The following is a 23,601-nucleotide window of genomic DNA, read 5'->3' on the forward strand; positions in this document are numbered from 1 at the left end:
CATTAAAGAGATTTGCCAAAATATGAAACAATGCCACTGTCCTTTGTACTTTTGTGTTTGTTTGTTTTGGAGCATAGCTATTTTTTATTTAAAAATATTCATGTTAACATGTCATGTGTCTTTTTAAAATTAATCAGTAGTTTCAAGAACCATCAGTTTAAATTTCTAGTTACAGTAGATATCAATAGATGTTATGTATCTAACAAAATCTCTTTAGGGTCTTCCATGGTTTTTAAGTGTGCCCTCGGAAAAAGGTCCCTGAGAGCAAAAAGTTCAAGAACTGCTGCCTTACAACATCCTAAGAAGCATTATTAACTCTATTTACACCAGAGGAAATTGAGGTACAAAGAAGTCAAACAACTTGCCCAAGGCCAGGCCAGTAAGTGCTGAGACCGGGGTTAGATCTGTGCACAGCAACCCAATAAAGTAGACCATAGGATAATCTCCATCCTGAATTAAGGACAGCGAGGAAGAGGGAGGGGCACCAGCTTCCTGTAGCTACTGTAACAAACTGCCGCAAACTCGGTGACTTAAAACAATAGAAACTTATTCTCTAACAGTTCTGAAGACCAGAAATCGGAAATCAAGGTGTTGGCATGTCCCTCTGATGGTTTTAGGGGAGGATCCTTCCTGCCTCTTCCAGCTGCTGGCTTCCGTGGCTCATGGCAGTGTGACTCTGATCTCTGCTTTTTTTCTCACATGACCTTGTCCTCTGGATCTCTGTCTTCTCTATGTCTCTTGTAAGGACATTCGATTGTCATTAGATTTAGGGCCCACCTGCACAATCCAGAATGATCTCAAGATCCTATCTCATATCTGCACTGACACCTTCTTCAAATACAGTTATATTCACAGGTTCCGGGGATTAGGACATGAACATACTTTTTTTGGCGGGGGGCTCAGGAGGGGTGCCATCATTCAACCCACTACAGGAGATTAAGTAACTTGTCTAAGGTCCCATAGCTGGGAGGGGTGGAGCTGAACAGGGCAGGTGCCCGTGGTGAACTAAGGACTAAATAATGAATGCCCAGATTGGGATGCGACTTTGACTTCAAGGTAGCAAAGAAGGACTGAGAGTCTGCTGGGAAGGGACAAGGATGGAGAAGCCACAGCACCAGCCTGCAGCCTGAACCTCCAGGCCATGTCAGGAAAGGGATGGGAGAGTGGGGGGGATGGAAATGACTTTAGGGAGGGAAAGAGGAGACAGGAGTCCAAGATAACCTCCAAAGGATGAGCCTGGAGAATGTTTACAAACTTAAGGAAAGTAGTGAGAGGCAGTTGATCCTGGTGGTTAAGCTTTCAGACCTCTCTGCGTTCTAACAGTGGGGCAGTCACTGACCAGGTGTGTGACCTTGGGCAAGCCACATGACCCCTTGGGGCCTCAGCTTCCTGCTCTGTAAAATGGGGTCACAGAGGGTAACTGTGATTATTGAACAAATCAACATTTGTGTTGGGCCATACAAAGTGCTATAGAAGAGTTATCTGCTGCTCCTCCTCCTCCTTCTTAGCAAAGAAACCTGGAAGAGATATCTGGTTCGGGTGTGGACATATGTCCAGTTGACAGGCAGAAACGTGGACGTGGAACTCAGAACTGGAGAATTAGATGCAATAAGATGTATAATGATGTTCACTCATTCAATAAATATTTAGCTCTTAATATATTGCCAGGTTCTCTGCTAAGCCTGTGGGCTGTGGCAATGTACAAGAGACAGGATTACTGCACTTGTGGGAAACAGACAGTCAACATGTAAAACCAAAAAGAAAAACCAAAAAACAAAAACTAATTTCATACAGAACAAGAGAGGGTTGAGAAAGGGAAGGGAAGTCAAGAAATTAGTGCGTCACAGTAACCAGGTGTGCTAGCACAATTCAGTTGCAAAAAAAGTCCCAGACACGGTATTTTTTCACTTATAAATATTTTACTACGTATTTCTAACACATATTGAAACTACCACTGAGCTATAACCAACCCCCCCACACACTTTATTCAAAACAGGGACATCAATAGAATCAACACTCTTGTCTGACTGTGGTGTGAGGAGCTGTTAGAGGAATTAGCAATTAGGGCAACCAGGTCCTGTCAATTGTTACCTCCAAAATCTCTCTCGAATTCTTCCCCTTTTCTTCACATCCCTGCTACCACCCTGGCCCCACTTAATATTATTTCCCCTCTTGGAAGGTTACAGCAGGCTGAGATGTCTGCTTCATCTCTTCTTCCTTCTAATCCGTCTTCTACACAGCAGCGAGTAATCTTGATACACACATTTTATCATGCCAGGTGTCAAAGCCAAGTTACAATAAACCCAAAGTCCTTACTGTGGCCACTGTGACTTTCAGAGCCTCATCTGGTTTACCTCTCCGTCTCCATCTTACACCAAAACACCTCACTCTCCAAGCACCACCCACCCTGCCATTCCTTTAGGCCGTCTGCGTGCCATGGTTTATCTATTCCACACTCAGATGCCTGGCGAGAACGTCCAAATAGCTGAGCTTGGGTTATAGCTTGTGCCCTGGGATCAGAGGAAGCAAAGTTTAACTTTTTCAGCTTCCACAGAAGGACTAAAGCTCTGCTTTCATCAAGAATCACATATGATGGACAGCCCAGACTTAGAAAGGGAATTCAGATGCTGAGCAGGACACAACACATGGAAGGCATGCAAATTTAGGCCAGAGCTGAATTGCTGCAAAACAATAGAAAGGGGGTTAAAGGTCTTTCTCCATCCACTCCACACACAATACTCAATCTCTCTCAATAACACGGAACAACTATTTAAAGACTATGGGCTTGCTGAAATATTTATGAATGAAATGATACAGTGTCTGTGAATTGCTTTAAAATAACCCACTGGGAGGGTGGGATGGTTGGGGATATGGATGAAGTGAAGACTGGCCTTTTTGCTAGTAATTATTGAAGCTGGGTGATGGGTACATGGAACTTCATTATACCATCTTCCCTTCTTCTGTAATGGTAGAAAATTTTTAATCAAAAACTTTTTTTTAAAATTAATGCAGACTATGAGCTTGGAGGAGTGGCAAAATGTTAGCTTTTCTCGGATGACCCTGAGTCTTGCTTCAGCCATGAGTAAAAGAAGAGAGATTTGATGCCACCAACAGGAACAGAAGATCTGAAGTGGGGAGAAAGGATGAGTGGGTGCCGGGAGCTCCCATAGGTAGGAGGAGGAGGAAGAGCTGTGGGCAGAGGACAGATGGTTCCTCACTCCATGAGCTGGTCACGTGGCAGAGAGAAGCAGTGATTGTATGCAAGGAGAAGTTACTGCTTCCTGGAAAATCAGGCCATTGTGGCCTGAGAAACCACACTAGGACTTGAGAGGGAACTTCGGGGCACTAAAGTGTAGCTCCCCCGTACTGTTTTTTTTAAAAATATATTTTCATTGAAGTATAGTCAGTTTACAATGTCGTGTCAATTTCTGGCGTATAACACAATGCTTCAGTCATATAGGAACTTACATATATTTGTTTTCATATTCTTTTTCACCATTAGTTACTACAAGATATTGAACAGAGTTCCCTGTGCTAGACAGTATGAACTTGTTTGCTCCCCAGTACTGTTGCCAAAGACTGTCTAATGGACTGAACGTCTGTGCCCCTCAAATTCACGTGCTGAAATCCTAACCGTGCAATGCGATGCTGTTAGGCGAAAGGGCCTCTGGGAGGTGATGAGATCATGAGGATGGAGCCCTCATCATGGGATTAGTGCTCTTATAAAAGAAATGGCAGAAACTGTCTGCTCCTCCCACCGTATGAAAAGACAGAGGTCTATGAACCAGGAAGCGGGTGCTCACCAGACAGCAAATCTGCTGGTGATCTTGGGTTTCCAGCCTCCAGAACTGTGAGAAATAAATTTCTGTTGTTTATAAACCACCAGTCTGTGGTACATGTTTTTGCCTCCTTTTAAAAAAAATTTGAGATAGTTAACACACATTGTCACATAACATTGTGTAAGTTTAAGGTACACAATGTGTTGACTTGATAAATTTGCGTATTGCCTTATGATTACCACCACAGCATTAGCTAACACCTGCATGTCTATGTTTTTTTTGTTGTTGTTGTTGTTACAGCAGCCACAGATGACTAAGACTGACTGTTTTGTGAGGACCCCCACTTGTCAGGAGTCTGAGGAGCCTTCTGCTTTACTTGTCCTGTCCTTTGGGCTTGATCCCAAGGGCTCACAACCAGAAATAGCCTCACACCCACTCTTCCACTGATGACACTCCTGACTTCCCATGGTTGCTGTTCTGGATTCTCATTCCTTGTCCTTATCCCCTTTCTCCTCCTCTTTTTTTAATTTGATAGACTGGAGATGGTCATGAACAATTTTGATGTCATTGCATCTTTAAGCACCAGAAATGTCACACAAGACTCACAGTCTGTTCCGCACTGATTCTGCTTGATAGTCACCCCCACGCCCCACCCTGCCGACTCAAGGACATTGTGTGGAAGATATGAACAGGCTTCCAAAACCTACCTTGGAAAAACAGGAAGATCAAACCTTAGCAACAAGATTCTTCTAAGTGCATTGGGCACGCTCTCTGAATTTCAATGTCTGTTTCCACCTGAAGAGAGGTCACTTGTAAATGCTGGGTCTGTGTAGATTTTCCATCACAGCTACATCCATTTGGTAGTGCTTCCCTGCTTTGAGGGTCTCATCCACTCAAATGGTTGGGCTCTTAATTAAAAAGAATATTTAAAGAAAAAAATTTAAAACGTAAAATAAAAAATCACCCATTGTCTTTGTATGGATTCCTTAAAAAGCTTAGGAGCTAACACTTTATTGGCAGGTATAATATCAGGGAAGCAAGAGTCAGGGAAGAAAGGAAGTGAGGCCGGAAAGGAAGGAGAGCAAATTCAAGGTGGAATGTTACTGAAGTTGGCCCAGCTGTGCAAGAACAGCTTAATCTAATGGGATGTCTCCAGGGAGAATATGTGAAACCCCTGAACCTCAGAACTGACCGACAGCATGGATCAGGGTATGGAAGGGGGTGAGGGGAGCTGGTGGAAGATGAGCAATTCACCCGCCCACTCCTTTATGTCTCTCATTCGTCCTCCCCATAGGACATTAACCTCCCCCCATCTCCAGGCAGATCCCCTCCAGTTGGGGTGGTCCTGGGTGCTGAGGCGGCTGCAGCCTTTGCCCCTGTGGTCCTCTGAGACCATCAGAACTGTTAGGAGCTGAGTTGGCCGGGGCACCGCACGGGGCTCTGCAACCATGGGAACAGCATAAGCTGTGGCTGGTGGTGTTCATGCCAGGAAGAAGGCAAGCATCCCAGGTGGCGGGGGCTGGGGAGGGTACAGGTGGGACCAGCAGATCTGGGTCTGCCATCCCGTAATCTGACCATTTACAAGATTATGTATTTAGTAGAATTCCTCCCATCCCATTTACACTCCTGGGTAACTACTATTCACAGTTTAATCCACGCTCTTCCTGACTTTTTTCCTGAGAATATACATATATATCTAAACACACATTTATGTCTCAAATGGAAGCATGACATACACATTAGTATGCAATTTGCTTTTCTCACTTGATGTCACCCTATAATCATCTCTCCAGCTCAGCATATACATATCTATCTCGTCCTTTCTCTTTTTTAATAGATAATCCCTGACTCATTCTTTTAAATGATTGTATAGTTTTCTGTTTTGTGTATGCACTGTAATTTACCTGATTATTTCTCCCCTGATAGACAATCACGCTATTTGCTGGTTTGGGCTATTTTAAACAAGATCGTTACATCCTCCTCTGCCCAGCGCCTCCATTCCTGCCTACAGACGAGGCACTAAGGACAAGGCTGCAGACCACAGCGCATCACTGCAGACGGCAGCCCAGGCTGTGTGGGGAGGGGAAGGGGCTGTGTGGGGTGGGGGGCATCTCCAGCCTGCAGCCCTGCATCTTTCTGCCATTTTCTGACTTAAATCCTTTCTGTGATTTTCATTGCTCTTGTGGGGCTGGGGTGGGGCTGGATCTAACCCTTTTTTATTCTGCACATTTCAACCACACGAGCTTTTTTTTCACTTTGCCAGCTTGCCAAGGTCAGAACCCTCCTACGGTGCTGTTAGGAGTATAACTCATAAAATCACTTTGGGAAACAGGTAGCATCCACTAAATCTAAACATACACCTATCCCATGGCCCAGCAATTCCACGCCTAGCTTTATAGCCACAGTAATGAGAAAAGAACGTCTGTAGCAGCTTTCTTCAAAATCATCCAAAACAGAAAAAAAGCTGAATGTCCTTTTTTTGGTTCTGGCTTTTCTCAGTCCGTATAATGATTTTAAGATTCTTTAAATTATTATGTGTCTAGATAGCTCATTCTTTTTCATTGCTGAGTAATATTCCACTGTATGGCTATACCACAACGTATTTACCCACTCATCCGTGGATGCACATTTGGGTCATGTCCAGTTTTTGCCTAATTCAAATACATTTACATTTACGTACAAGTCTTTGCATGGATACATGCTTTCCTTTTGACACCTGGAAGTAGAATGTCTGGGCCATTTTATGTTCCCACCAGCAGTGATGAAGAAGGACCTGGGCCTTTGCTGTTTTACCAATGTCCCTTAGTGATTCCATTGCTCACCCACATTTGAGAACCACTGGCTTAGAGGGTGGTGGAATTGGTGGGCCTTTCCTTTAGGAAGTGATGTGGGAGCAGAGGCCTGGGTAAAGTGAGAGAGTGAGGGATGAGGAAGCTTGCGGGGAGACGGTCACAGACAGAGGGAACAGGAAATGTAGAGCCCTGCATCAGGCCTGTGCCTGGTGTGGCAGAGGCCCAGCCAGGGGGTCCTTGGGGCTTGAGCGGAGCTGAGAAGGGAAGTGTGAGAAGAGGCAGAGAGGAGAGTGAGACCAGGTCATGTATGGCCCCCAGGGAAGGGTCAGCAATACGAACTTGACCCTGAATGAGCTTGGGAGCCACTATTGGGGTTCTGAGCAGAAGCATGACGTGATTTCATCACTGAAGAAATGGAGGCTCAGAGAGGTGAGTTAACTTGCCCCAGGTCACACAGTAAGTGACTGAGCTGACATTCAATCCAGGTCTGTCCAAGGCTGGAGAGTGTGTTGTTGACCTCTGTGCTCTCTTTGAGCTAGCTTTGGCGTCAAATAAATAAATAAAAAGTGGGTATTTGGAAGCTGTCACTGTCCTCCAGCCACAGACCATCAAGAACCCACTGGTAGTTAAGCCAGTTGGGCTTCTAACTCATCGCAGCCAGGGAGAACGTGCAGCCTGGGGAGCTACAGGGCATCTTGGTAAGAAAGTTAGGGTATTAGGAAGAAACTACTACAGGATTTGGGCTTTGGTTGGTTGAGTGGTTCTGGGGAGAGGTAAAAGGTCTGGGAGTTTGCTCTAGAGTGAGTGCCATCAGAAAGCAGGGATGGTGGGGAGGATATAATTCAAGTGGTAGAGCACGTGCTCAGCATGCACGAGGTCCTGGGTTCAATTCCCAGCACCTCTATATAAAAAATAATTAAATAAATACACTTGATTACCTACCCACCACGTAGGAAAAAAAAAAAAGCAGGGATGATTCTAAGATTGGGTCTCTGAATAAATCTTATTTATAAGGAGGACAACCTAGGGTGAGGCTAAGGCTGCAACCAGTCCAGGAGCAGCCAAGAGAGGGCGATGTCTGGCATTTTGTGGCCTGGACCACGTTCATGTTTTGCCTCGTTCCATCGCCATCACAGGGTGACCTTGTCTGACGTTGCTGTTCTGTGACATTATCTCTACGGGGGAACAGTGGGGCCAGCTGACCGTGCCGGGCCAGCAAGCGGACAGCAGGCCCTGCTCTCCTCTTCCTCAAAGCCAGGAAGGTTGTTTGATGGTCAAGGTAGAAATAGGGTCTAGGAAAGAACAAAACTCAACCCTGACCAGCTTTGGAATGTGATCACATCTCAAAGGCACAGCCCCTCCTGGCTCTCCTTTCCGGACCACACCTTGGATGGCTGAAAACTCTTCTTTGCTGGTTTGTTCTAAACAGCTTCATTGAGATACAGTTCATAGGCTGTAAAATCCACACATTTAAGAGATACAATTCAGTGGCTCTTTGTATGTTCAGATACGTGCAACCATCACTACTATCTAGTCCCAGAATATCTGCATTGCTCCAAACAGAAACCCCAGCAGCAGCCACTCCCATTTCCTCCTAACTCCCACCGCAGCCCGAGGAAACCATGATTCTGCTCTCTGTCTTGATGGGTTTGTCTCTTTTGGATATTTCATGTAAATAGAATCATACAATATGTAGCCTTTTGTGACTGGCTTCTTTCACTGAGCTGAATGTCTTCAAGGCCCACCTATGCTGTAACATGAATCAGTACGTTATTCATTTTTATGGCTGAATAATATTCCATCGCACGGATGGACCACATTTTGTTTTATCCATTTCACCCATGAACAGATTTTTGTGTTCAGTGGACTTTCCCTGTTGTTTGCCTTGGTAAAAATAACACTTTCCTTCTGGAAGCTCGAGTCATTTTGTAGGAAAATTTACCTCCTCAAAGAACTCCTTGTTTCTGGGAAATGAAGCAGGCTCCAGAAGAGAGTGGGAAAGTAAAAGAGGAAAGAGCTTGATCCACCAGGGAAGCTCATCGGCACTGACTGAGTCCCTTTCGGGTGCCAGGTGGGGCTCCGAAGTGCAAGTCCCTGCCCCAAGGAGCTCACAGTCCAGTGAGTGGAAAGGGGACATCTGTTGTTTTGCCCGCTAGGATCCACCCTATTTTTCTGACTTTCCTCAGGGGAACCACTCTGCCCTTGCTCTTCGATTCCTGGGAAGGAGAAACAAGATCCTGACCCATCAGCATCATCCGACCTGTGGGGACAGCAGTTCACTTGGTTGGGAACTGACCTCAGACAGTCTAAGGAGATTCCTTGACACGGTTACTGGACCTCTTAAAAAAGCAAATTTTTGCTCTGGTTGGTTGTTTTTTTCCTACTGGGTTGCTGAGAAAATAGGCTGAAATCCTGGGGCTGCTGGTGGCCATCTCACCATTATTTGGGGAGAGCCCACCTGACAACAGGTAGGAAAGCATGGCCAAGGGATGGGAGAACAAACCACGTCTCGGGATGTCATTTGAGCAGCTGGATCAAGCTGTGCCTGAGTGTTTCCTACCTGCAGGATTTTCAGCTGCATGAACTGATAGTCTTTAAGAATTTTAAAAAATCAACTGTGGCAACAGTTGCACAACTCTGTGAACGTAGCAAAAACCACTGAATTGTACACGTTAAAATGGGTGCATTGTGTGGTATGTAAATTACACCTGAGTAATAAAAAAGTAAAATAACAAGATAAAACAATAGCAAGATAAAAGACTACAGCAGAACCAAACACAGGATTTGACTGAAACCCAAAATAAGAGCAGCTCACTCAGTCAGTGGAGGGGGGAAGGCAAGCAGCCTTCCTGAGGAGATAATACTCCACTTCATAGGTGAGGAACTAAAGACCCCCAAGAAAGGAATTGAGTATGAGTATTTAAATGAATGGCAGGATTGAGAATTACAATGACTAGTACTTTCCACCCCAAGACTTAGTTTTTGAAGACATAGTCTCTCCTTATGCTCTGTCAAAATGTCTAAGCCACCAATTAATTGACCTAAGTTATTTAAAACCCTTTATAGCATCAAACCTGCTTATCACAAGCATCTCCAGACAGACATGGGGGAAGTCTCTGTAGCTGTAATGCCTCTTGTTTGGGATTTCCAGAGTTTGTCAAAACTCTTCCACAGCTCAAAATGGCTTAAGCAAAAAAGTTACATAAATAAGAAATCCAGGATATGGACTTCAGGCACAGCTGGATCCAGAGGATCAGCAATGATATCTGACCTCTGTTGTTCTTCACCCCTCAGCTTCAGGTTTGCAAGATGTTGATGTCACTCTCATGCAGGCTCTCCACACATGGTGGCCAAGATGGCATCCAGGACCTCTGGAGTTGCATCCTACCCATTCAATAACTTCAGAAAAATTCCATGGGTTTTCATTGTGTATCACTGGCTCAGCTTGGGACACATGCCCACCCCTGAACCAGTCACTGAACTTAGGCACATGGGTGTTGCTGGTTGTTCAGGCTTAGAGCTAGAGGGTGGGGGCAGTCCGCCGGAGTGGCATGGGATAAGATAGGAGGGAGGGGACTCCTCACCGGACAAGCAAGGTGCTCTTACAGAGGGGAGAATGGATGTTGAACAGACAAAGGAAAAAAAATCAGTATTTAGTTTGCGATTAGGAAGCGACATTTTAAAACTAAAAATGAAAAATGAAAAAAGAAAAAGAAAAAGAAAATCCCCCAGTCTCCTTTACTCTTTCCTAATTTTAAAAAAGACCTCTATGAGACCAGAAGGGGAGGGGAACGTTAACACCCAGACAGCAGAAAGCTGATCTAGCCTTTCTGTGGACACAGCCTTTTGTTACTCTCTTTAAAATTTGTCAGCATTTGAGAACTGACCATGCAACTAATACAAATCCCACATCAATTTCTAGCCTGATTTCCTAGTCCCTGCCACAACCAGCTTCTGATTTCAAGAAGAAATAATTTATCATGCCCACTCTAGGTATATACCCAATACAAGAATATGTACAGGAATGTTCATAGCAGCATTCCTAAAAATAGGCAAAAAGTGGAAGCAACTCAGTGTCCATCAGTGGGTGAATGGATAAACAAAATGTGGTGTATTCACATAATACAGTATTATTCTGCCATAAAAAAGAATGGACTACTGCCACATGCTACAACATGGATGAACCTTGAAAACATTATGCTAGGTGAAAGCAGCTGGTCACAAAAGGTCACGTATTGGTTGAGTCCATTCCAAATCCCTAGAGACGGAAAGTAGCTTAGTGGTTGCCTGGAGCAGGGGGCAGTGGGAATGGGGAGTGACTGCTAATGGGTCAGGGCTTCTGTCTGGGGTGATGAAATGTTTTGGAGTTAGACAGTGGTGATAGCTGAACAACTCTGTGGGTGACCTGGCAAATCCTGAGAGCTTGTTGCTCTTTGAATTAATTTGTCTTTAGATCCTGAAACATTGTCGAAAGACACCTGATGAGTAATTATGACAAGCATGATGAAAAGAAAAATCTGTGCAAAGAAGAAGATAATAGCAAGTAGTTGATAGATTATTTTATAGTATTGTGATTAGGGCTACTTTTGTCTCTTTTCCAGTTTTTAGATAGCACAGTTGCTTTTATGATACAAAATATAAATTTACAGATGACTGTGGCTGCATCTTTGCTTTGGCCACCACCATGTCTTCAAAAGTTAGAGCTGAATGTGTTTAGATATAGCATCTATGCTCCAGTTTGCCATAGTCCTCCCTACTCCCTATTGTCTTAAGCTTGTGCCATTTCTCATTCATATAAACTGCCTGATCCTTGAAGACATTTGAATTAGGATCCTATCACTTATATAATAAAAACTCCCACAACATACAACTCACTGTGGTCTATTGAGATGCTAAATGTCCACATTTTAAATCCCCGACAAGTGGAGTTAGAATGTTATTTACTCAGTCTGAAAATGAAAATCATCATTTAATGCCTAAATAATAGAATGGTTCTTGACACTTTCCTAGAGAGTTAAGTTGCTTAGGAAGTCTAAAAGGCTGTATTCATCAGTTTAGTAGGAAACCTCTGAAGGTATTCCAAGCAGAAATATGTTTACTACTGGGAAATAGAAGCTCATAAATGAGTTGGTGAGACCAGAGGAGCAGGCTTTCAGCTGAGCCTCCCTCCAGTGATGGCTCCCAGGATAACACTTACAGAACTGACCTGCCAGGAGAAGCAGGGCCTTTGCCTCAGTTTGCAAGGTGGGGAATCTGAGTTCAGTAACACATTGTCATACTCAGGAACTTTCCATCACTGTAGCCGCACCTGTTTCTTGACACCTGAGTGTGAAACTGGATATTGGGTCACTACTGCCCCCTGTTGCTTGACAGGCTTTGAAGAAATAATCCCTCAAACTTGCACAGCACATTCACACACATCGTGTCATCTGGTCCTCATGATAACTTTAGCAGATAAGCGAAGAATGTGGTGTCACCCCCCTTTTTACAGATAAGGAAGTTGAAGTTCAGAGAGGTGGTGGAACATAGTTAAGGTCACACAGCTTAATTGCAAATCTAGAGTAACAACCCAGGTCTCCTTATCCCCAGGCCAGTTTAGAGAGCTTGACATGTCAACAAACACATCATGAGTGAAATCTTTTGTGGACCTACGGTAGCATACTTATGCCAAGACTAGTGCCTTATGAGTGACACAGACTGGTAAATAACTATAATTCAGTAAGTACAAATCTGCCTTGTAAGCGGAAAGGAAGGGGCTAGTATTTGGCAGAAGAACATCTAGGAACATTTCAAGGAGAGAAGAGGTGACATTTGAGTTGGGTTTTGAGGGATGCATAGGACACAAAGGGTTGGAGAAAATTGTCCCATTAGCTGGCAAGAGCTAAAGGAGTGTGGGTTGTCAGGAAGACTTTGGGGAGGTGAGAGAATCCTAATTTTGGAGGATGTAGACAATGTAAAGTTTTGTGTTATGTTGTTGTATTATATACATACGAATAAGGTGTATTAGTCTTAAGTATACAGCTTCTCGAGTTTAAAAAAAATATACAAAGATTTGTGTACCCATCATTTAGGTGACGATATAAAACGTTTCCAAAAAAAATTTTTCCCCAACATCTTAGGAGGTTCCCTCCTGTCCCTTCCCAGTCTGTACCTGTCTCCATCGTCCTTCTGTCGGTTTTTGTGAGGTGAGGGGAGGCTAACAAAAAATCGCAAAGCCCTTGGCTTCAGCCCCATCTCCTCCTTCCACTCCTGTTGCAGCTTCCAAATCTTTCGCCATCTTTATGGACAATCCTAAGAGGGTACTGCACAGGGCGGAGGAGGTTTCTTGATACCGTCGCTTCCTAGTGTGGTCCACGTGAAATTCAGGTTGTACGCGAACGGGGAGAGGGATGGAGACAATGGTTTTTGGTCCTTCGGAGCCACCGTCCAGGCTCAGTCTGCGCGGATTCGCCTTGTCCCTCGGCGGCCGCCGTGCGTCCGTTACGTGGCAGCTACCGGCGCCCGCCAATCCACGGCGCCCGCATCAGCCCCCTCGGGCGGCGCAGCCGGAAGGGGCGGAGCTGAGGCGGCGGCGGCTGGAAAGCCAGCGGTGGCGGCGACGACGGCGGCTCTGGAGGCCGCAGTCTCGGTCCTGGCTTCGGCCCCAGCCCCACCATGGTGACGCTCGCTGAGCTGCTCGTGCTCCTGGCCGCCCTCCTGGCCACGGCCTCGGGCTACTTCGTCAGCATCGACGCGCATGCCGAGGAGTGCTTCTTCGAGCGGGTCACCTCGGGGACCAAGATGGGCCTCATCTTCGAGGTGGCCGAGGGCGGCTTCCTGGACATCGACGTGGAGGTGCGGGCACGCTGCCCGCGGCCGAGGCGGGGTCGCGCGGCCGCTCGGGGGTTGGCGCCCCGGGCCCGTGCTGGGCTCACGGGGGAGCGGGACACGGAGGCCGCTGTCCGAATCCTGGGAGGGGCCCGGGCCGCCACCCGGCGACCCCCTAACGGCCCATTTCCCCGCACCCGCCCGGATTCCGGGCTCCTCTCGGGATAAGGAGCCGTTACTTGGTTGCTTTGAATTCTCAGCTTGAACGGCAGGTTCCCCTTGGAACCTCTCGCCGAGCTTTGACCAGGCGCCGCGTGTCAGCTCCAGGCCCAGGAGGCGCTCCACAGTCTTGTTTAGCTCGTAGCACGTCTCGGTCCGGTCAGCAGCTGCTTTCCTCCTTAGTCCAAATTGAAGTTGGAACGTGGCATGGAAACTTTTGAAGAAGTAAATCGAAAGCTGTTTAGGAATGCTGGGCAGAAGTTCACGTTGTGTTTTCCTTTATTTTTCATAGAAACGATCCGACTTACCCGTTTTTACCCAAATCTCCAGATACCTCGTTTAGCCATCTCTGACTCAGAGAATGAAGTTGGATCACGCATGTTAGAAGTCATGATTGCAGTGAAGTATCTGGAGAAAACGGAAAGTTATTTCAAGAAACCAGCAGTTCCTAAATTTTCTGTTTTTTTTTTAAGCCTAAAGAATGATTAGCTTCCAACTTTGTTTTAGGAAACCAGTTGTAGCTAATACATAAATTCATAATCATGTTAGCATGATTAGTTGGGCTGAAGGATTTTCCATTTGACAGTGACCATCCGCAGAGTTGGGCATACATAACACAAAACAAGTGAAGTCCAGAAATGATGAGATAATGGAAGGAGTGACTGTTAAAATTAAGTAAGATCTTAAGACATCAGCTATTCCAGTCTGCAAGATTTACAGATGGTATGGACTTTATAAGAGGAACTGACTAGAGCAAGGCTTAACAGCTGATTTATCGCAGACTGGGATGAGAACTTGGGTCTCCAAATTTCCAGTCTAGTCCTTTCCTTTAAGCCTTCAGGCATGTCTGATAAAACAGATTCCTTTACTGGTTGGCAGTAATCAATCAGGAAAACCTAGAAATGTAGCTTGCTCAAAAGTTTTTAGTTTTAAAGAGGTTTGTTTTGTTTTGATACTAACTGCTACATGTTTGCATGTTTGTTGATGGTGTTGGGCCACTTGAAGAGGAGGTGTGGTTTCTCTTTCTGCGAGGTGCGGGGTTTACATTTAAGTTGGACAGACAGATGTAGTCAGAGTTGAAAGGTGTTTTGCGAGCCTTGCTCCTTAAGTGGGAGAACTGCAGCCTGAAGAGGTTACTGTCACTAACTGAAGTGGAGCCAAGCGCAGATTATGTTTTTTGAGCGAATATCATAGTGCCAATAGATGTCACTTACGAAGTTTGTTATTTTAAGTCTTCGTGTTGTCTCACGCATTCCTCTCCTGCCTCCAGATTACAGGGCCTGACAATAAAGGAATTTATAAAGGAGACCGGGAGTCCAGTGGGAAATACACATTTGCTGCTCACATGGATGGAACATACAAGTTTTGTTTTAGCAATAGAATGTCCACCATGACTCCAAAGGTAGTGGTGTTCACCATTGATATTGGGGAGGCTCCAAAAGGACAAGACATGGAAACAGAAGGTGAGATGAACATTCAGAAGATTTATATCACATTCTAAGACTTCTCAATTAGTGCTGTGCATTTTATCCACCTGAATATTTATTTTGATTTCTTATTCTAGTCTCATTCACTATCTTTACAACCAAAACGTTTTGTGAAGTACACTTTTTATTTATCCAAATCTGATTTACAAAAAGAAGTTACTGGAAGTTCATGTTTATATTTTAGTTCTGTACAGTTGCCCTTTCTGTTAGGTTTTCTTCATCACCTTGTGCCCTTGTAAGCATGTAGGTTACATGTGTCTTTGGTTGTTTGTTCTGTTACTTTGCTGATTCTGGTATACACATCTTTATTTGCTCATCTGTATACATGATTAGTTTGGTTAAACTTCTTGTTTTTGTGTGTGTATGTTTATGTCCTACACTCTCCTCTAGGTGGTGGAGATACCTGGGATGGTATGTGGATTGCTCTTTGACAGCATCCTGTCTTTCTGCATATTTTTGTTTGCTAGTGTCTAATTTCTGCTTTCCTTCTTTCTAACCTCAGTTTGCTAGCATGAAAGTGTTTTTTTCTCTTAATTAAAAAAAAATCCTACAACTAATTAAAGTTTTAGAGAGATTGTTTTTTGGTGCTTTTTCATTTGGCTCCAGGAGGTGAAGTTTAGATCATTTTAAATTACTAGCACTGGGAACACAGTAGTTGGCTAAGTAGTAGCATCGTACTTTCTGTTGAATGAATACTGAGAGGTGAAAAGATTGAACCATCACTGAACAAGCAAAAGTCTTAGTTAAACATAGCTAATAGCAAATGTTGCTGTTGATTTTGTAGAAAGTATTCTGAAGGCTCTTTTTTACTGTTACTAGCATTTTCTAGGAGCCGTGTCTGGATAGGTGGCAAAAGCTCTGTCAGCCGTATGTTGCAATGAGATTAATTTTTATTCCTCAACTGATCAGCAGTGAACCCCAAGTTGATTCTGCTGGGTAAATTCCTTACCAAGAGCCAGCAAATATGGATTTTTGTTTATTCCCACAGTGCATTTCAGGATTTTTGGAAACTTAAGTTCAACACACTTCATAGTATTAATTGAGCAATTAGTAGAGTATTCACATGAAGTGTTCATAGGTTTTGAAATCTGTAGAATTCATACTCCTAAGAAATTTCTCTGCTTGCTTTTCAGGGCCATTTGCAGTTCAGGACTTGGCTTATTCTCAAGGACAGTTAGGTGTTTCAGAGGGCTTTGTTCATTTTCTGAAAGTTAGTTCTTTCTAAATAGTTAGAAAATGTTGGCTGATGAATGTGAATATAATTCTTAAATAATCTTTTAACATGATATTCTCGCTTGTGCTTGTTACTATCAGTGAATGGCAGCTGTCAATCAAGCTTTCCTCTAAAGCCTTGGTTCTCAGGTTAGGACGATTTTTGCCCCCAGGGGACATTCAGCAATGCCTGGAGACATTTTTGATTCTCCTGGCTGGGTTGGTGGTCCTATAGCATAGTGGGCAGCTTTCCACAACAAAGAATTGTGATCCAAAACGTCCATAGTGCTTCTGAGAAACCCTGCTCTAAAGGTTCCACCCAGCGCATGGGCTGCTGAAGTGAAGCTGGTGAGGGATCATTTGTGATTCCAGCCCAACTGCCTTAAAATGGTGGAGGCTCTTGGCTTTTCTTAAGAAATTTAGGATAATCTGTGGCAATTTGAAATTCCAGATGAGGGCAAATCTTGGGCAGTCACTACGAGACCCCTCTGATGGTAGTCTTCCCTTGTGGTGTATTTTTTCTGGCCCATTTTTTCAGTGTCATAATACAGCGCTGCCTAGAAGTGTACACTTACTCTTCAGAACTGTTGGTTTACCTTGTGTTCATTTTTTGCTATAGAGGATACCTGGTTTTAAACGATAAGCACCTGAGAGCTTGTTTCTTCACTTCCAATGCCTGCTATTTCCCACTCTAGTGCAATAACTGCTTTGACTAGAAGAATGTTGAGTTGGTGTGGATTTTCCTCAGATGTCTTCTTGTTTTCCTCTGCTCAGTGTCATAAATGTTAAAAGTCAGCTTTGCTACTGCTCCTAAATTAATGTTAGAGTTACTTCATTTTTAAGAGTAGACTTTGATTTTAGTTTAAAGATTGTTACGATAATGGGATTATTATAACAGTGTTATTATTAGAGTTTTGTTTGCTTTAGGTTTATTTTGTGTGTTTTCTCTCTCTCTTCCCCCACCTCAGTCTTTTTTCCCCTCCACTATGGTTAGCAGTGAGTATAATGAACTTCACTTAGCAATTCATTAGAAGACATTTCTTAGGGTTAATTGTTTTCCTTTAGTTAGTAAACATTGTATAGTTTGTTTCCTACCATGAAAGGAATTTCTCTACTGGGAATGGTTTAAAAAATGCTTTGAGAATTACATTGTCATCAGTGGTCCAAAATGATGTCTGAGCCATTTCTTAAAAATATCTTCTTTTGTATACCTTCTCTGAGGATTTTCTTTTTTTTTTCTTTTTATTGCTTTATAAGTATTTTTCAAACAGAGATCAGCAAATATGTGCTAATATGATTTTGCATCCTTCTGTAGCTCACCAGAACAAACTAGAAGAAATGATTAATGAGCTAGCAGTGGCGATGACAGCTGTGAAGCATGAACAGGAATACATGGAAGTCCGGGAGAGAATACACAGAGCCAGTAAGTTGATGCTTTGACTTTGCAGCAGGGCCTGGGGGCCATGAGCTGGTGAAGGTGTATTACTCAAAAGCTTCCTTGTATGTTGCTCATTTGGAAATTCTACAAACATAAACATACTAAAGTATTGACTTAGAAAAGCACTCCTGCAAAGATATTTTTTGAGTGTATGTCTTTGTAGAGCTTTGTACTAGACCAGCTTAATATTGGGACTTTCATTCTAAACCCGGAAATGCTGTTAAGATTCAGCAGAAGCTTTTAAGAGTCTCAAAAAATGTATGGTCGGCTAGGGAATAAGCTAATAGTTTTCATAAAGTAGAAAGGAACAACTTTGTAAAGTGGGTATTGTGTTGATTTTAAATCACATGTCTGAAACTTTTGTGCTAGTGTGATTAATATTATATGCTGAGGCTGGGCTGTTTTTCTAAAGCCTAAGGTTTAGCGGAGTTAAAGTAGAAAGCACTAAAACATAAATAGAGATGCTCACCAGCTGAGGATCGGTTTGGGTTCCCAAGTTTGTAAGCTGGAACTGAGAATGTGTTTGTTTTCGGAAACATTGATGATTGGAATCCCATCTTAGGTTGCAAAAGCCTGTTTCTTTAGCCCATAATGTAGCATTAAGTGTGATGCATTTGCACTTAAAAATAAGAAGTACTATATTGACACACAGACCAGGTAACCGTATTTTAGATCCAGGTCCACACCCATTCAGTGTCTTCATCCTCCAGGTCATTCTCGGGGGTAGACCTCCCTGGGAGCAAGCTTGTCTGTACATGCAAAGTGACTTACGTCTGCAGTCTTTGTTCTAAAGTCGAGGTGGGGAGTGAGAGAGGAGTGACTCAAACGGATGAGAACAGGTTGAATTTCTTCAAGATGTGGTTTCTGTTCTTCCTACCCTCTTACATCTATTCTTGCCGCTGATGGAAAGGACCTGGAGCATAGACTTCACCTTTTCTTGAGAGAATAGTGAGTAAATATGACAGCCTGGAGAAGTGCCTCTGTTCTCATTTTGAGGGCACCAAGTGGGGCATAAGATGGCCCACGGCTCGTACACATACACTCTTGCCTCTTCCGTGATTCCTTCTCGCCTGCAGTCTTAATCTCCTCCCCCCGGGATCCCCACCTTCTGTGCCTCACCTGACAGGGACCTATTTGTTGGTTACTTTGCTCCCAGGTGGGGGCCGACCCTTTCTAGGATGAGAGGGGCAGTGAACAAAGTGTGAGGGCTCAGAGCTTGCGCTGCTTTGCAGTGTAACTAGCTCAGCCCAGATGGCTTTAAGGGCATGGTTGCTTCTTGGGAACACAGCAGCCAGAGGAAGCACCTGTCCCAGTCTCTGGGGTCATTCGACCATATTCTCTCACCCTTAAGTAGAGATTCTCCTGTATTTGTCTCACAAAACAACATAATAACAGGCATTCAGTTTACTTTTGCAAATCAAATAGTTCCCACAGGGTTGTTTGTTTTTTGTTCATCTTCCGATAGCAGTCACTCCTCAGAGATGGATATAATGAGGCTTTTTTTTTTTTAAACTACAGTGTCGCAATAATACTGTGTTGCTTCTGGATCAGAGTAATATGTGACTGGCATGAGAACAGTATCTTAATAGACACATGTTTTCCTAGATGGTTACTTTCCTCTGTTGTTTTGCTTCAGTGTGTTCTATTTAAACTTAAAGGTGCATTTTTCCATAAGTGAAGGGAGAGTGTGACATAAATACTTCTTTCTACATGGTCGCTTAATATTTTGAAGTATTCACTCAGCCATTTCTCTTTTAGACAAAGTTTTAAGATGCTAGTCATTCATTTATGCTAGAATTAGTTACTAAGTTTACAGCAGAAGTAAACTTCATGCCATGGAATTAGCACTAAAATTTCAGTGTTGATAGTTTTCAGAGTTCTAGTTAATGTTCTTGAACATGTGTTTATTCTTACTCTGGGAAAAAAAAAACACTTTTTTTTTCTTGAGAAACTATAGGTTACCTTTTTGGAAACATTTAACTGCTTTTTACCACTTTTTGAGTGATCATCAGTCCAATAGTTGTTGCAGTTCTAGTAAACTTTTTTTATAAATGGTAACCATACATCTAAAAATGTGGCAGTCACTTATTCAGCTGTACGACTGTATTGCTAGTTATGACTGTTTTTAATATTGGCCCTTTGTAGAAGAATCAGAAACTACTCAGTCATTTTTAAGAGTTATGGAATTTGATCAGAAACTTGAGAGAATGTGACATAAATTAAGCAGAATAAATTAATATAGCTGTAACTGTTTTTTTTGATGATCAAATTCTTAACTTAAAAACGGGGTTAATCATGAGACTGTTTCCAGTTTGTCTGGTGGTAGCTGCCAGTGTTGGTCCATAAAACTGAGAAACGTCCCCATCTAGAACAAATGCCAGGTACATGGTGGGTGCTCAGTAAATGTTTATTGTTTATTGAACAAATGTTAAAGAAGACGCTTAGACTGACACGTTTTGACTTGGTAGGTGGTGCTTTGTGGGTAACTGTGATCTCGAAATGATCTCTTGGTTTTTTAACTCAGTTTTCTGATTCAGCGAAAAGGATTGTTATGCAGGGACATTTCAGTGTGAGGGAGAAGGGTGGGTTGGGTTTTAACCGTAGAATGTGACCTTGGGCAATTCACTTTTCCTCTCTATTCCTGTATAGGAGCAGAGTGGGCTTCACCATACTCCCTGAGTCTTTAAGGTCTTTCTCATTTAAATCTAGAATTTTCTGCTCCTAAGTATGTTGAGTTGCTTGGGGACAAAAGACAAAGGTATTCAGAGTAATATGAATGTTGTGCAGAATGTTCCTGTACACAGACTAGGGGGTAGTTTATGATGCCTGTTTTTTGCTTGTTTGGTTTTTGGGTTGTTAAATTTTGTTTGTTTGTCCTCAACAGTCAATGACAACACAAACAGCAGAGTGGTCCTTTGGTCCTTCTTTGAAGCTCTTGTTCTAGTTGCCATGACATTGGGACAGATCTACTACCTGAAGAGATTTTTTGAAGTCCGGAGGGTTGTTTAAAAGCCTTTTCCTGATGATTCCCCAGCACATGATTCACTGTTTACCAAACATCTTGGTCATAATAATGTCATTAGTTTCTATGTTTTTATTTTCTGAACTGTACATTCACAGCTTATGTTTCTTTACGATTAATAGATATTGGGGGAAAACACCTTTTTAGGAAAGTTACAGTGAGAATTTGACATTTGATTGGCATAATTTCATATTCGAATTCCACCTCCGGTATACAGGTCCTTCCAGAACTCAAACGCTGTAAGTGAAATATAGGTGTATAGTTCTTACTATATCTTCCTTTTGTTTTCATAATAAAATGCAGTTTTGTTCAGGATAGTACTTACTGATAGTACTTTACTAAACTGATTGCATTTTTTGGATTCCTTATCCTGCAGTTCAAGTCATTAAAGATTCATTTTGTTGCGTCCTTATGAGAAACAACAGTCTGAATCTTGACATTTTTTATCCAGCCCTATGGCACAGCTCTGTGACTTGAGAGTTTGCTACTAGGTTGGTACTTTTATACTTTGTCTATCTTGTTTTTGCTTTAAAGATAAGACTTAATCCAACAACCTTTCCCCCCCTAAAGTTTTAGAACCTTAGAACTCAATCACCTCCACTTAAAATTATTGACACAAACAGCTAATAACCATTTTTTGGTTTCTGCCTAACCTTGTAAGAAGAAGCTCTATTAAAGCCAATTCTCTGAGTGTTTCAGCGAATGGTAGCTTTTTCTTTCTATGCTGGCACATCTGCTTTCTCCACTCTTGGCATGTGGGAGGTATGTGTTCACATAATTGGAAAAATCTGGATTTCTGATGCCAAAGGGTTGAAGCCTCTTGGGTTTATTTGCAGTGATATACAGCCACTATTTTATTTTTGATCAGTGGCATTTTGGCCACTGTAATTAGGGTACTGAACATCACTGTCAGTACTAGGGTTTTGTTTTTGTTTTTCTTGGGTCTTTCTTTTTTGGCACATGTGAATTTTGTTTTGTATAAAACGAAATGACTTTCTCTTGGTCTCTGATGATGGGTTTGAAATTAAAGGAGCATCTGGTTTTGGTGTGGGGATGATCCAGGATTATGTTGTGACTGATGTATATTAGTTACTTGTACATTTTTTTTGGATCTTTGCAAGGGGAAAACTACAAGTAACGAGTTTTATATAATTAATTTAAATTTGTTACAGGTTTTCATGTTCAGGATAAACAATTTTTCAACCTTGGGTGAAAATACTTGCAACAGTTCAAGGTGACTGTTTTACCTTAGGACAACTGTTGCACGCCAATTTGTGTGTGTGTGTGTGAAAACACTTCAAAATTGAATTAAAAGATGTAAATTTAAAATTGGTTGTGTATCTAATCTGCCCCAGGTTCAGTAAATAAACAATTCTTTTTAAAAACAGTCTTGGTAGTCTGTGTTTTATATATTAATGTTTAATTCACATTTGTTAAATATCACCTTTCTAATCATATTTGAAATGAGATGTGTTCGGTTTTCTCAGTAATGATGCCTGTTATAAATACCTGTTAGATTTTATGTCTGTAAACTAGAGGATAGTGAATAGGAACCAATTTTTAGGTTGCCCTGTGTGGTTTCTTTGATGGGTCAGTGTTAACATCTTAAATACTTTTTTATTTGGAAAAAAAAAAGTTTGTGTTATTTCACTCAACCACCTGGTTTATGGATGTGAGAAATAAGTTTAAAAGGGATGAAACGATTTGCCCAAGGCTCCCAGATGACGAGTGATTGATGGGACCAGAATCTAGATCTCTGCCTTTAGAAACAGTTCCTCTTCCTCTATTACACTAAGGACCTGCTAATAATAAAAGAAACTACCTAGTAATAAAAGAATAAAAGAATCTAGCTGGTAATAAAAGAATCTATCCAACGTAATGTGTAATGTCCTGGCACGTTGCTAAGTGCTTTAATGGTCTGTGTCATTTACTCCTCAGAACTGCCAAACACACATTATATAATCCTTATTTTGGAAATAAGAGACAGGCTTAGAAACGGTTTCCAGAGAAGAAGGACCACCAGATGCAAATGCAGCTATGCTTTCTCTCGGTCTTTGCTTTTAGATCTGCCTGGAAGTCCTATTTTACAAAACAGTTGTCAAAGCCGTTTCGAGGTTGTGATGATAACATTAAAGTAAAAATGTCTCAGGCTTTTCCTTTCCATTTCATCTAGTTTGACATGACAGGAGTTTGCATGAGGGCCATTTCCGTTTTACTCACCCCCAAAATGTTTGGGTGACTGCTGTTGCTACCAGTTGTGGCCCCTGAGGTAAGGAAAATAGAGAAAAGTCCCCAGGGTCGTGGGATTTACCTTTTAGTGGGGGAGATCAACCTAATAAATACATAAATGATATGGCTTACTAATAGTAAGTGCTATGGAGGAAAAATAAAGCAGGATGAGCGGTTTTAGTGATTACGAACAGAAGGTGTCATCTGAAACGACATTTGAAAAGCCCTGACGGATGTCAGCGAGCAACTCAAGCTGAAAATACGGTCCCAGCACCTAATAGCTGGTCAGTAAAAGTTTGCTGAGTGAATGTGCATGTGGACAAATCAATCCAGTGGTGAGCACAGGAGTGAGAAGATACAGTGTTCGTGCTTAGGTCTCTGACCCAGCGTCCTCGGAAGTACTAGGATGACTGTACCAGGCAGTGGCTCCCCATCGTCGGCCTGTTTTGCACGACTGTTAACCTGGGGCTCCCGGGCTGCGGTGCTTTTCTCTCCATTCTCTCCAGTCCCACTGTCCTTTGGCCGGGACGCGGTGTTGTGCTGCCACCTGCCTCCAACTGGCGGGGAACGTGAGAGAGCCTGGGCAAAATCCCTCCCGCCCAAATGCCTGCTCGGT

General features: G+C 42.8%; 1 protein-coding gene and 1 long non-coding RNA gene across 3 annotated transcripts; one reads left to right on the plus strand and one right to left on the minus strand.

Moving 5' to 3' along the window:
- Positions 1 to 1,911: 1,911 nt before the first annotated feature.
- LOC135319753 (uncharacterized) lies at positions 1,912 to 13,140 on the minus strand. The gene is made up of 3 exons (XR_010378605.1): positions 12,723 to 13,140; positions 4,487 to 4,687; positions 1,912 to 2,681 (listed from the first exon to the last, which is right to left on the minus strand). It is a non-coding gene; the product is annotated as an uncharacterized LOC135319753 (long non-coding RNA).
- Positions 13,126 to 22,143, plus strand: TMED2 (transmembrane p24 trafficking protein 2). 2 transcript variants are annotated; one of them, XM_031442545.2, is made up of 5 exons: positions 13,126 to 13,405; positions 14,868 to 15,060; positions 15,475 to 15,495; positions 17,612 to 17,719; positions 20,619 to 22,143. In XM_031442545.2, the coding sequence occupies exons 1-5, from the start codon at positions 13,226 to 13,228 to the stop codon at positions 20,741 to 20,743; spliced, it is 627 nt and encodes a 208-aa protein (XP_031298405.1). In that variant the 5' UTR covers positions 13,126 to 13,225; the 3' UTR covers positions 20,744 to 22,143. The 2 variants fall into 2 exon arrangements, with proteins under 2 accessions (XP_031298405.1, XP_010984638.1); XM_010986336.3 differs by lacking the exon at positions 15,475 to 15,495 and having other exon boundaries at positions 13,128 to 13,405.
- Positions 22,144 to 23,601: the final 1,458 nt, after the last annotated feature.

Source organism: Camelus dromedarius, chromosome 31, assembly GCF_036321535.1.
Source record: "Camelus dromedarius isolate mCamDro1 chromosome 31, mCamDro1.pat, whole genome shotgun sequence".
Lineage (NCBI taxonomy): Eukaryota > Metazoa > Chordata > Mammalia > Artiodactyla > Camelidae > Camelus > Camelus dromedarius.